General features: G+C 37.7%; 1 protein-coding gene across 6 annotated transcripts in view; it reads right to left on the bottom strand.

The window, feature by feature from the left end:
* Window positions 1-13,134, bottom strand: part of COL12A1 (collagen type XII alpha 1 chain) — a 165,253-nt gene that overhangs the window by 101,150 nt on the left and 50,969 nt on the right. For 5 of the 6 annotated variants that reach the window (XR_012801168.1, XM_075598005.1, XM_075598006.1 and 2 more), the window contains exons 10-17: window positions 12,476-12,668; window positions 10,630-10,751; window positions 8,108-8,257; window positions 7,635-7,754; window positions 7,336-7,500; window positions 4,729-4,875; window positions 4,080-4,219; window positions 2,686-2,815 (exon numbers count right to left, since the gene is read on the bottom strand). Coding sequence is in view for 5 of the 6 variants with exons in the window: in XM_075598005.1 (XP_075454120.1) it covers window positions 2,686-2,815; window positions 4,080-4,219; window positions 4,729-4,875; window positions 7,336-7,500; window positions 7,635-7,754; window positions 8,108-8,257; window positions 10,630-10,751; window positions 12,476-12,668 (1,167 nt within the window). In the remaining variant the exon portion in view is untranslated. The remainder of the gene's footprint in view (window positions 1-2,685; window positions 2,816-4,079; window positions 4,220-4,728; window positions 4,876-7,335; window positions 7,501-7,634; window positions 7,755-8,107; window positions 8,258-10,629; window positions 10,752-12,475; window positions 12,669-13,134) is intronic. The other variant, XM_075598008.1, reaches the window with a different exon arrangement.

Below are 13,134 nucleotides of genomic sequence, written 5' to 3'. Positions count from 1 at the left end.
GAATTAAAACCACATGCTGTAATGTACAGTTTGTAAGTGAGCCAAATGCTTAAGAATTTGGTACAGATAATACTGCAAATTACAATGCAAGATGTAATTATGTTTTATTTGGACCATAAAAAAATCCTGGTGTGAGGTTAAGGAGCCTATTCTAGCAGCTTCGATGTTATCACTGCCAAATCGAATGGTTTGGCATGACCCTACCTCACGGTCTGACATTTTTGTTATCACAATATTCATAAAGAGTTATCACAAGTCAGAAACCGTTAAGTAGGAAAATGCCAAACCGCTTTGGATAGTGTCTTTATCTGTGTCTTTTTCTAAGTTCTGCCCTGCGATCTGCCTGCAGTCTGTTAGGCTGCAGTCCCAGTGTGCACTGTAGCACGCGTGGCTGGCCAGGGGGGGGGGGGGGGAGAGATTGCGATGGGAAGGGGTGTGGCAGGGGGTTTGCAGGGGTGTAGCCATGACCTCACACAGCTGGTTCGACCTCCTTGGCTGAACCGCCGGGGGGGAGGGGCTTGGCCAAGCCTTCCTCACAAGTTGCACATACAATTTTTTTTTGTATTTGCAAAACCTTGCAGTAGAGCGCGGGTGCACCTTCCGCAACGAGATAATTACTGGGACCGGACTGCTTGGGGGTTGTGCTTGCACTGGGACCGTAGCCTAAGAGATGTACAGAAAGAGCTGCATCTCCCCACACAGCTCTTACAGGCAATTGCACTAGGTTAATTTTATTTTAATAACACAATATTTAAGCAGGGGGTTTCTGGAGCTGAACCACATTCATTTCAGCCTCGGGGACCCCCTGCTTCCTGAGTTGCAGGCCCCTGTATGGGGTGCCAGTATCTCTCTGCATTGTTAACATGCCCTGCGTCACGTGACATTAAATAATTTTCTTCAGACTGACATCACGGATCCCATCTCGACACTCTTCAGAACCTGTGAGTTGCTTGCGAGTTGCCGCCGCAATGTGAGTCTCAGAGCTACTAGAATCGCTCAATTTGGTACAAAATGAGAGTTTGAGCATTTTATGAGCTCCCTCATGGTTTGTCTGAGTGGGAGCGTGACCGATCGGGTAGAATCAGATCTTGAGAGAGTTTGCCATGTTATCGAAGGTTTCTGAATAGCTACACATGCGAACCCGCTCGAGAAGTGCCCAAAATTCTCAATAAGTCACTTATCGAAGCTACTAGTATAGGCCCCTAAGTCCTGGTATCTACTTTCTTGGAAGAACTAGTACTTGTACAGAACACTGCAAAAACATATTGAGTGTATTCTGTGCTACAATGTTATACAGAAAACTGTGGCACGGGTCAGAACTGCAACGAGTGCGGGAGCAGTAATTGAAAAATTGATGTGATGCAAATGAAGAAAAGGTTCATAATGGAAGGTCAGAGTATACACAAGAAAGGGTCTATTTCTACCAAAACCTACAGTGAAGTCAACACAGAGATGTACTGATGCAGCGGACGTTATTCGAACACTTCACGCGTCATGTACATCAGAATCCCGATTTAAAACCGCGGGATGAATTCCATCCTTCCTGCACTAAGATGTGAGCGCAGCGAGCGCAAAAAAACGAATTTTAGTGTTCAAGCTTTTAAAAACATGAAATTGACACAGTACTGTACACATTACAATTCATCCATTTTATTGCAAACGAAGAAACAGAATCCATGAAATTCAAACAAAACATTTGCAATAAGCGCGGGTGCCTGGGGCGATTGGCCGCGTTCATGCTGCGTGGGGAACAGCAGAGAACTCAAAATTGTGATGTGTTCGAATAACAGCCGCTGCATCAGTAGCACGTACAGTATTTCCCTGTTTTAACACATGCATTATAGTACAACTAGCTGAAAGTACTGGCGTTATTCGGGAATTCTAAGAAACCAAAACATACTGAGACTTATATATGGATCATTTGTTTTTTAAGTTTCTTAATGAAAAAAAATGCATATTACATAGTTACACAGTAGTTACATAGTTACTGTATTTTTATTCTAATGCTGTTGGGTAAACTATATTTGTTGTAATTGTATCATGACGTTTGAGATGTCATATGAGATGTCATCAGTTATGTCATTTATGATGTCACCTATGAGGACGTTGGCATGGAGGTGAGTTAGGTTGCATGTCGCCTTAACTTAGAAATGTCCAGACTTTTGAAGGGTTTGCTTACAAACATTAACTGCACTTTAATAACATTTTTCGATTGAATATATAGGTATGTGTATTTGTGTGTGTGGTGTGTCTGTGTATGTGTATATATGTATTTTAATAAAACAGCCTGTGTGTCTGTCTGTCTGTCAGAGCCATACTATAGTTCAAAGACTATGAAACCTATATACAGTACATAAAATTCAATACTGCCGAATTTGGTTAGAATCAGTGCAGTTTTGAAAGGTTTAGTCTGCCATCATGATTCAGTATGGCATCAAATTGTATCCAAACACAGACAAAAACCTGCTCCTCGATCTTAGGAACCCTCATGCAACAGTTGGTTATGATATCTTAAGAGATGTCCAAATGCATAGGGAACAGACAAACAACTTTCCAAAATATATAGTTGATACAGCTGTTAAAGCATCACAGTTACAGTAACTTTCTGGAGCAGATAAATAGCTTTATAACAACTTTACTCTGTATATTTAGGATGTACTTATGAAAAAATGAAATTAAACTTACAGGTTGTTTCTGTGCCTGAAAGTGGCTCACTGCTTTCCCCCTCTACCACAGAATATACTTTGACAAAGTACTCTGTTTCAGGCTTTAGATCAGTCAATATAGTAGTTCTTTCAGATCTGCTGACAATTACCTACAAAAATAATGGGAATTAAAACCATGTACCAAAATACATCTGCAAATACGTGTAACGTAATGAATCAGCTAGCAGTTTTGTTTTGGACATTTTTAAAAGAGCAAAGACACTGAATATGCTAGTCAAATCTCATCACAAAACTGTGCTCTGCAAACAGTGGCAGTTAACGCCGGGTGTAATACCCTGCATCAGGGCTTATTAAATCCTGGCCATTCTCTCCAATTTGTTGGCTTGATATTTGGAACTACCATATTTCCTTGATTCTAAGATGCACCTTTGTCTGATTTTCACATGTCTGAAATCGGGGTGCGTCTTTGAATCGATGTATTAAAAAAATTAGAAAAAAAAGGGTCTACTGTACTAACCCCCTCTTTCCACTTACCATGTTTCAGAAGAGGTCCCATGTAAGAGGAGGACAAAGCAGGTGGCAGCAGGAGAGGTCCCACATATGCAGATGGTTGAAGATGGACAGCGGGTGGGAGTGCGGCGGTGGCAGGCAAGATCCCAAGTCTGCAGGTGAATGAAGATAAGAAGACAGTGGGCGGGCGTGGCAGAAGCAGGATATTATAATAGCAGGAGAGATGAGCAGGAGCAGAGCAGCATAGGGGAACGGCTTGGGAGGTGCACACTGTAACACCGGAAGTTGACCGGTGTCTGACTTCCGGTTACAGTGTGCACCTCCCACACCGTTCCCCTATGCCACCCTGTTCCTGCTCAGCTCTCCTGCTATTATTATCTCCTCCCGCTGCTGCCACCGCATGCCCGTTCGCAGTCTGCTTATCTTCATTCACCTACAGATTGGGACCTGTCCTGCCGCCGCACTCCCGCCTGCTGTCCATCTTCAACCATCTGCAGGCTTGGGACCTCTCCTGCCGGCGCAGCCCGCTTCATCCTTTGCTGACATGGGACCTCTCCTGAAACATGGTAAGTGAAAAGGTAATTTTCCTCGATTGTAAGGGCCAAATCGATTGTGCGTCTTAAATCGATGCCGTCTTACAAATCGAGAAAATACGGTATTTCTAAAAGTCTTCTATCTTCTAACACAGGCTTTCCGAACATGGTTATGATGTGATTATTTCATAGTAAATATGGAAATGGTGGCGGGAATCGTCCTTCTGAGTGCAATACAAATAACTTGTGTATCATGAGCCTACAAAATGTCAAACACTGCACTTTTTCATCAATTCCAAATTGCACAGATTGCTTCACAATTGTGTTCATAAATAGCCCCAACTGTGACATCCCATGCAGGAAATCTCACCTCCTGGGGTCTGCCTCCAGACACAGGATAATATTCCACTCTAAATCTATCCACACTGTGAGAAGGTGGCACCCATGACACTCTAAAAGATCGAGGTGTGGGCTCTGAGGTCACTAGGTCAGATGGTGGATCCACGTCACCTGTAGTAGAATGAAACAGTTGACTATAATCATGTAGATTTATTTCAAAGACAATAAATACAATTACATTATCATTACTAAGCATGCGTTAAATTGCAAACCCCGTCCAACTCTGAAGGGCTTAAACAGAAACCAAGGAAGCGGGTATAAGAAGCAGGTTATATTGAGATATATGTGAGAAATTATTTACATGTTCAATTAATTATTATATCAGGTATGAAGCATTAATATAACAGCTACTGTAGCTTATTAGGAATGGGTGAGTCCAATCCTACGGGTTGTTCCAAGATGTATGGAAAGGCGTGCCAATGAGTGTACTATGCCCCGGAGTGAAAAGAAGCAATATAAGCACCATTGACAGAAATATTAAAAGATGAAAAAGACATATCCTGACATGAAAAATAAGTAAATGGGTGTGTATTAAGAGATCAGTAACAATTACAGTTTTCTGTATTTATTAACTGTATCGCTGGATAATTAAAATACTGGATAAAAAAAAACAGATTTACCTGGGCCCTTAACACTGTTACACAAATTGGTAGTCAGATCATCCACGATATTAACAAGCAATGAGAAATCCGCAACATTGTAAACATAAATGTCATCTGGATCTGTAGCGATCTGTTTCAGTTCATTCTCATCTGCATTTTTGACACCTATCGATATACAGAATTTACAAAATTAGCATTGTAATTAATAATTAAATGTAAACAAGGCAAAATGAAGCAGAGGGCAAAGTCAACTAACTAAATGATGGAGCATCTGATTGCAATGTGAGGCAATTTATCTGTTTTCCTTAAATTGGTTTCCTTCTACAAAGGATGTCTAACGTGCAAAGTAGGTCTTGATTAAGATATATTTTCATTGTTAGATCACTTCACCCATTTTCATGTTTACTGGAGCTGCCTGGAGCTGCCTGGAGCTCACCTCTGGCCCCAGAGCTGTATCAGTTCTTGGCATGCGCTTGGGATTAGTGATGAACATTTTGCAACCCTCATGCTATTTAATCCTATAACATGTAAACTGTTCTACCATGTAGTTAACGAGTGATCAAGTATATTGACATTTTAACTGAGCATGTGCATACAATTTTTATGTAGTGTATGTGACCCTTTATTGCACTAAAAATTCAAAAGCATCTGTATGACATCAGATTAATACACACATACATATACTGTGTGTATACAGTGCATCTTAACGCATGGGCACGCTGGGCAGTTGCCCCGGGGCCCCACGAGCATAGGGGCCCCATGCTAATCTATGCACAGACCAGAATTTAACACTAATTTTCCGATTACCTGCCTCAACATTGAAATCTCCCGCTAACTCGGTAGAAGGAGAAATATTGCGACTTGTAGCGGAGAGTTGGCATGTCTGCCTTCGCAAGATAAATTTTGCAGGGCCCAGTGCACTGCTTTGCCCGGGGGCCTATAATGCTGTTAAGATGGCCCTGTGTGTGTGTGTGTATATATATATATATATACATACATACACAAACATAGCTGTACTCGCTGATTGTTAGGGCCTAGATGGCTCTCATGGTATCCTAGATTGTTAGGCCTCTCTGTGCTCGGTCACTGATGAAGGCAGAAACGTTGGCTCTGGGTGTGGAGAATGTCTCAATAAAGTAATATCTTTATCCACCATCTATTTTTGTCCTTTCTGGTGCTGGTAACCATTTCTTTTTTGAGATGTTAACAAAGTGTATATATACATACTTTTTTAGAAAAGTTTATATTAATTATACCTGGAGCTACAGCCCTTAACATTAATAATATGTTATCTTACAAGGAATATATGTGTCAATTGGGTTATTCATTAAACTGTGATAGTGCCAATTCGGCACTACCTGAAAGCGAGCTCCATTGAAGTCAACTGGAGGCTCATATAGTGCCCTGATCGGCACTATTGCAGTTTAGTGAATAACTCCCAATGTGTCATTCAAAATGTATATAGAGACTTATTGCTAAACTAACCAAGGATGTCAAATATATATATATATATATATATATATATATATATATATATATATATATATTCAGTATATAGAGAAGTTAGGTAGTTTCATGAATACTATATAGTCATTAAAACGTTGAAATCCTGAATTCATTTTCATACTTATTGTCTCCAAAACATTAAATAGCCATCTATTTCATTGTAAATAAAGAAAACACCACTCAAACTTATTGCTTTTCACAATTCTGTTGCAATGTGTGCAGTTCAATACCCTCAGTTGGGCAGGAGACTGGCTGCTTACCAGGGTACCTTAGGGCTTAGGCCACCAGCCAGCTTCTTTGAAAAGAATTTGAGCTTGGAGGAAATAAGGCCATTTAAAAAACCTTGCATTCCAAAACGATTGGATTTATGCTTTGCCAGCACTACCATTTGGAAACTCAAAAATGATTCTCTTTCACACAGTATTGCCTTTGTTGTAATTCTGTGTGTAATTTGGCGGCCTGCACAGAAGCTGTTTGGAACTATGAATTAAACAGGTTATAGTGTGCAGGAATATGTAGTCTTCAAAAATATTACTTTCTGCAATAAATGAAACCACAAGCAATAGTAAGGTGAAGAAGAAGGAAGTTCCTTTATTATTTCTCAGATTCGTATTAAAAGAAACACTGAATGTATACCTGCTATTTTCTACCTGAATTTCTTTAGATTAACCCTGTTTGCTTTTGAACTTCTACTTTCTTGAGGTACAATGAATGTTTGCCTTCCACAGTTTCGATGAACTGGCATGGTAGACAAGTAGCTGTATCAGGTTGAACAGGATTCACTTTGCTGGCATTAAGACAGTTTAGGGAATGAAGCCCATTAATGTGAATTAAGCCCATTAATGAGACTGAGGCCCACTGATTGCATCCATATGCCTAATGCAACATCATTTATACCATTAGTAATATCACACAAACAAAGACTTCATCCATGTCATCTGCTTGAAGTAATTAAATATTACTTAAAGTAGAAATAACATTGAACTAAGTGAATGTCATATTCCTACAAGTTTACTGTCTTACAACATTCTGACAATATCTTGCTGTAAACAGCAGCTGTCTTTTAAAGATGCTTATCTGTCGATTAGTAAAGTTTTATACTGAAATCCTTGTACTTACCAACCGCATACAGTTCTATTCCCTGGTCGCGCAGTTTTTTCGACGGGGCAACAATGTCATCCTGTGACTTTCCATCCGTGATTAGAACACCAATTTTGCGAGACTTGGCCCTCATGCCAACCCCCGCCTTGAAGTTATTTTGTAAGATGAAATTCAAAGCTAAGCCTAATGGGAAACGTAAGAAACAATGTTAATGCTGTTCATATGCTATAACGTAACTTTCTTACCTAATATACTTAAAGCTCCCAATTCGTACAGGTTTTTTTTTACAACTAAACCAATATTGCAGTGTGATTTACCTGTAAGAGTGTTTCCCCCTTTGTAGGGTAAGTTTGCCACAGCATCCATCAAAGACTTCCTTGTGCTGTGAGAATTTAGCTGCCACTCAGTTCTAGGGTCGCCACTGTATTGGGCAAGAGCTGAAATAAAAACATATATCATTCCATATGCTAAACTATTAAACAGTATATACGTTTTATAAGCTGGCATCAATTCGTGGGGATATAAATATTTATTTGGTCAGATATTATTTTGACTAAAGGAAGTAAAGCTGCTCGTGGCAAAGGCTTAAGCCAAGAGACAAAAATATCATTCATAGAAAAAGCTTTTTGGCATTTCTATAACATAATTTGCATGTCTAAAAGTTTGTTACTGGTGAGAAAAAATATATAATCAAACAGACTTTAATATTCTCATATGTACTCATTTTAACACATTTTTAATTAGGCGAATTACTACTTTTCTAAGTTGCTGTTGGTTTTAATACACTTACCAATCTGTACTCTCTCTGGACCAATTTCGAAGACTTCCACCAGTCGTGAGATAAAGTTCCTGATGGTTTTGAAATTTGGCCGACCAATGCTCCAAGAGCCATCTACCAGCAAGACTATATCTGCAGCAGCTCTAGTTTTGCACTCCAAGCCTGCCACATTAATCATACAAAACATGTTATAAAAACCACTAACAGTGCAGGCATGAGAAGCTAAACTTTCTTATTCTAGATCATACATTTCATTTTGGGCTACTAAGAAGAAGAGTTACTGTACAAACACAATGACCGTATGGAAGTTAGATGCCCAGGCTATCAACAAGCCCATTATAATGGTTCAATAGTTAAAGTAGAGCTGTTGTTTTAGCTGTTAATTTCACAGTCATTGCAAATCTATATTGTTTTCTTAACAAATATGAAAAATACACATACTTCCAAGGGAGGAAGACACATATCCCAATTTAGGTCAACTATATAATGTAACTACTATTGCCATATTGGCATAACATTATTTTTCTTCTACTTACACCAACCCCTCCTACTCAGTAAGAAAGTAATTTCATTCAAATGATTGGGGGGGAAATGCACATCAAGTGAAAGAAGAAAGAACAGATAAAAGTACATACACATTTCTATAAAGAAAGGAGGAAAGGGGACCAGAAAAAACATGTATACAAAGTTTCACAACCATATAAGACTAGTGAGACATGTACTGAAATATATCAACAACGGCATTATTTCCATTAAACATACAGAATAAAATAATTTGTCTAACTTTATGCATATATTACAACAAAATTGTATGTTAAAAAATCATGATCTTCCATCTTGGATATTGTGTCCCATTGTAGCTTCAGTATGTATGTGGAAGTCATCTTATTAAGAAAACTTTTGCCACATTCATCAGTTGAAAGATACTGTGATTTCATGTATGCTTCATAATACTGATCCAACACTGTTGTCACAGGGGAAACTATTCATTGCACTTAAGGGTTTAAAAGCAAGTTCTCTTCTGCATGGAAAAAAAGATCTAAACTTTATTAACAGATCACAAATCAGTTACTCAAACAGTTAAATATCAGACAGTCATATACATGTACAATGAGCCTACACGTGTAAATAATTCCCAGAGTTTATAATTACACATCTTCCATATCGTCTGTCTTATGGCATTCCAGTAAATCTATGACAGTATCATTGAGATTAGTGGTCAATTTGCAAAAGTCAATCTGCAGAAATTGTACAAGGTTAATTCAATGTCACGTCAATTCAATGTTACTCTTTGACAAAGGGCTTGTCCCGAAACGCGTCAGTGTTGCTTTTTTTGCCCTATTTTTGAATGTCTCCCTTGTTCACTCTGCAATAAATGTATTCATTTTTACTGCTGGTGTGCTGTTCTCCCTGCTTACCCTGGATTGCTGTGCTTCACACACCCCTCTTTGGAGGACCCTGGACTGCTCTTAATTCAATGTCATTTAGGGTTGTTGATATTATTGCGGCCTGAAATCTCAGATAATGAATATTCTCTTTAGTTGGGCACCTTTAGTACAGAGAGATTATAGTTATATGTATATAACATATATAGTATATATAATTTGTGACCAGTTCTCATGGTATCCATTGAAATATCACTTTAAAGCTTCAAAGTGTGAAGGTATTACTAGGAATCCTTTGTTGGGCAAATATTATAATGTTAAATCTGTTAAATCCAGTGCAAGCTGGTTAAATAATAAACAAAATAATCAAGATTCAGAAATTTCTACAAAATAAAACATTAATGTCACACAACTGTGACGTGTTTCAGGAGCTGCAAGATTTTTACCCCACAAAAGTATCACACTCTTCACACCATTTCTTTACATATGATTTTAGAGTGTGCTACTACCCTGTGGCATTAATTACCATAAAGGGGGAGACATCAATGTTTTTTGTGCAAAACAACTTCTCCAGATGTAGAAAAAATACAATTGAAAAGTATAGGACTTGTTTTGTTTGTTCAATTTTGCATCAGAATTGCACCAGTTTTGCCTTCATACATACAGTATATCTCTGAGTTGTGAGATTGGTAGCATTTTTTTTGTGATGCTCTGTAGTAATTGGTGAGTCATCATAAAGAAGTCTGCAAAAGTAGTCTTACTATATGGCAGTAAGTACTTCATAAATAGTAGTAGTGAGTATGGGGAATCTATAAATAAACACTGTTGTGTATTAATAGCATATAGTGTGTACTACGAATGTATGGAGAAGGGCTGATGCAAAAAAAACCCAGGCTCCTGGAAATTGCAGGCAGTTATTTTCTTCTACCTGTAATCACCAGCCACTAACAGAAACCCTTGTTTTGTTATGCAAAGCTGATAAAATTATTTAGATGTAAGTGATTTTCTATGCCCACAGTAAATAGAATTGCAAAAGTGACTGTGCTCCCCAACCCGGAGTATTCAAGGTGTATGCAAATTATTGCCCTGCAATATCCTCCAGTGCAGTGGTTGCAAATCGTGTATCTTCTTTTTACTGTAACAAATTACCTGAAGATTTAAAAGGGGTATCAGGAGCATCTGACAGGGTGGTCACTTCTTGTCCCACCAATGGCACACTCTCTCCTTGATCAAATACTCCAAAAACATTGACTTTGTAAGATGTCCCTGCCCTGCAATGTAAGAGATATTTGGATTTTGTTATAAACCCTACCGTATCAAATGACACCGCTATTGGAGATGGATTACTATATATTGCAAATCATCACAGTGGGGATGTTTAAAAATTGTAACGCGACAACAATTGTGTGAAGCTTTCCTGCCTGGTGCAAAATAAGCACCTGATTTACTGTTTGTTTTTTGGACAGTTCCTCCACTAGTTGTGCATGAGGGATGCCCACTAACAAAAAATAAACATATTTAATGGTACTGTATGTAACAGGTGTCTTCATTATTTGCTTTTGTTATGGGTCACCATTTACCTTGCTATATGCAAGAAAAAAATGACATGAAAGCTAATAAAATGTAAGTGCTTTTCTGACTTGCAGACTCATTTTGTGGTTTAGCAGCAGTGTGCAACTGTCTAGCAATTTGGTCTTTTCCAAAGACTTTTGTAAGTTCATCGCTCCTCTAACATCATAAGCCGTATACTGTTTGGTGTAAAGATTTTGTTAACCTTCACTCAACATAATTTAATTGTATGTTTGGTCTAGGGACCCTTTATTCAAAATTGGCCATGAAAAGTTATAACATGGTTCAAATTGACTATATCTCACCACCGGTGAAGCGGTGGATATACATTAAAGTGCTGGAGATACATACAATATTGTATGTATCACAATATTACCTGCAGGCAATGAAAAGACAGCACTCAAGGTAAGTGAATTTTTTTTTATTGATAATACACATAATAGCATGTGTATTATCAATATATTTTTTTCACTTATCTTGAGTGCTGTCTCTTCATTGTCTGCAGGTAATATTGCGATATTTTATCTACTATTGGATATGCACCACTTCTAGACTTACTACTGGTGTGTCAACTGCCAAATTGAATGTATATATATATAGATTATATATACATATATATATATCAGAAAATGTGTTGGAGCGACGTGTTGGAGACGCTTGCAAACCACAGTACCTGAAAAATCATTAAGGAGGCCTTCATCCAGCAGTGGACTGAGAAGAGCTGAAGATGATGATCATGGTGATATATATTTATATGGAATAACCTTAATATTTTGTGTTTTTCTTTTTCAAGAAAAAGGGACAGCGATGCAGTATTGAATATATCCCATTATTTGTGCATTGGTTTATTCCCCCCAAATAGTAACATATTCTAAATGACTTTCTAAGTGGGTAAAGTACAACCATTATTTCCTGCATATGACAAGTGACTACTTATGAAAAATTTCAGTATTTCCCCAAAAATCTTTTTTTTTACAAATATATCTCAATATTTATTTTAATGGAGAAAATGACATCTCTCTTCTGGTACAGATACCACTGCAGTGGTAGTGCTATCATAACTTTATTGTTGTCATTAACAGAACTGTATTTGACCTCAACCCACTCTTTTGCCATAGCTAAGAATGCAGTGTCATATTTGGCTCTCTAAAGAATTGTACTTTCCAGAGTTCAAAGTTTAACTTTTAAAACCCATACAAAGCAATATTCTAACTCTATAAAGATTTATATTAACAAGTATAAATACTTGAAAAAGTATGGAAACTTTAACACAATCAAGAAAATAACGCAAATGTGTTGTAATAATTGTCATCCTAAACTATGTATCAGTTACTATACTTATAAGTTCTGAATTATAAACACCATACAGGGGTTGATATAAAAAAAAATGAAATGATCTGAAAAATGTCAAAGGTTTTATTCTTACCTGAGCTCTTCTAATACAACTGTATTATCATATGGGCCAACCATTAATTCTCCCAATTGTCTATCATCACCAGAGGGATGAAACGTGATTTTATAACCCTTCACTTCCCCAGGAGCATACTCCCAGGTCACTCGGAAAGTTGACATGGTGGGATCAGATGTTATCAGATTTCTTGGCGATTTGAAAGGGGAGGCTAAAATAAATAAAAGAAAAATACTAAGTCAAGTAACTCATTTGGTCTCTATATATTGATGGTGGTTAGGAAAATGTCATCAATATAAAGATCGGTAAAGACAGTTTTCTCACAAATGTCTATAATATATGAAAACAGGCAAGATTTTCCAGATAAATTGATGTATACAATGCGTATAGGAATATGGTAACATATGGATTATGATAAAAAGACATACAGTATATCCATCAAGTTTAACGTTTAACGAAAGTGCAAAAAGTAGCACTATATTTCCTCTCCTTGAACCTCAGAGGATAACCCCATGTTGATTGTTGATTGTACAACCATTAGGAGTAAAAAGTTCCCTAGCAAGATCTTTGTGCAAATCTTGAATGAGTGTATCTATAAATACTAATCACATCCTCTACCCCTTAAGATGCAACTTTTCCAAACATAGCAATCCTAATTTGGATACACTTATTTATTT

This window comes from Ascaphus truei, chromosome 4, assembly GCF_040206685.1.
Source record: "Ascaphus truei isolate aAscTru1 chromosome 4, aAscTru1.hap1, whole genome shotgun sequence".
Classification (NCBI taxonomy): domain Eukaryota; kingdom Metazoa; phylum Chordata; class Amphibia; order Anura; family Ascaphidae; genus Ascaphus; species Ascaphus truei.
Note: the sequence above shows the minus strand (reverse complement) of the source record. Positions and strands in the feature narration are given on the sequence as shown.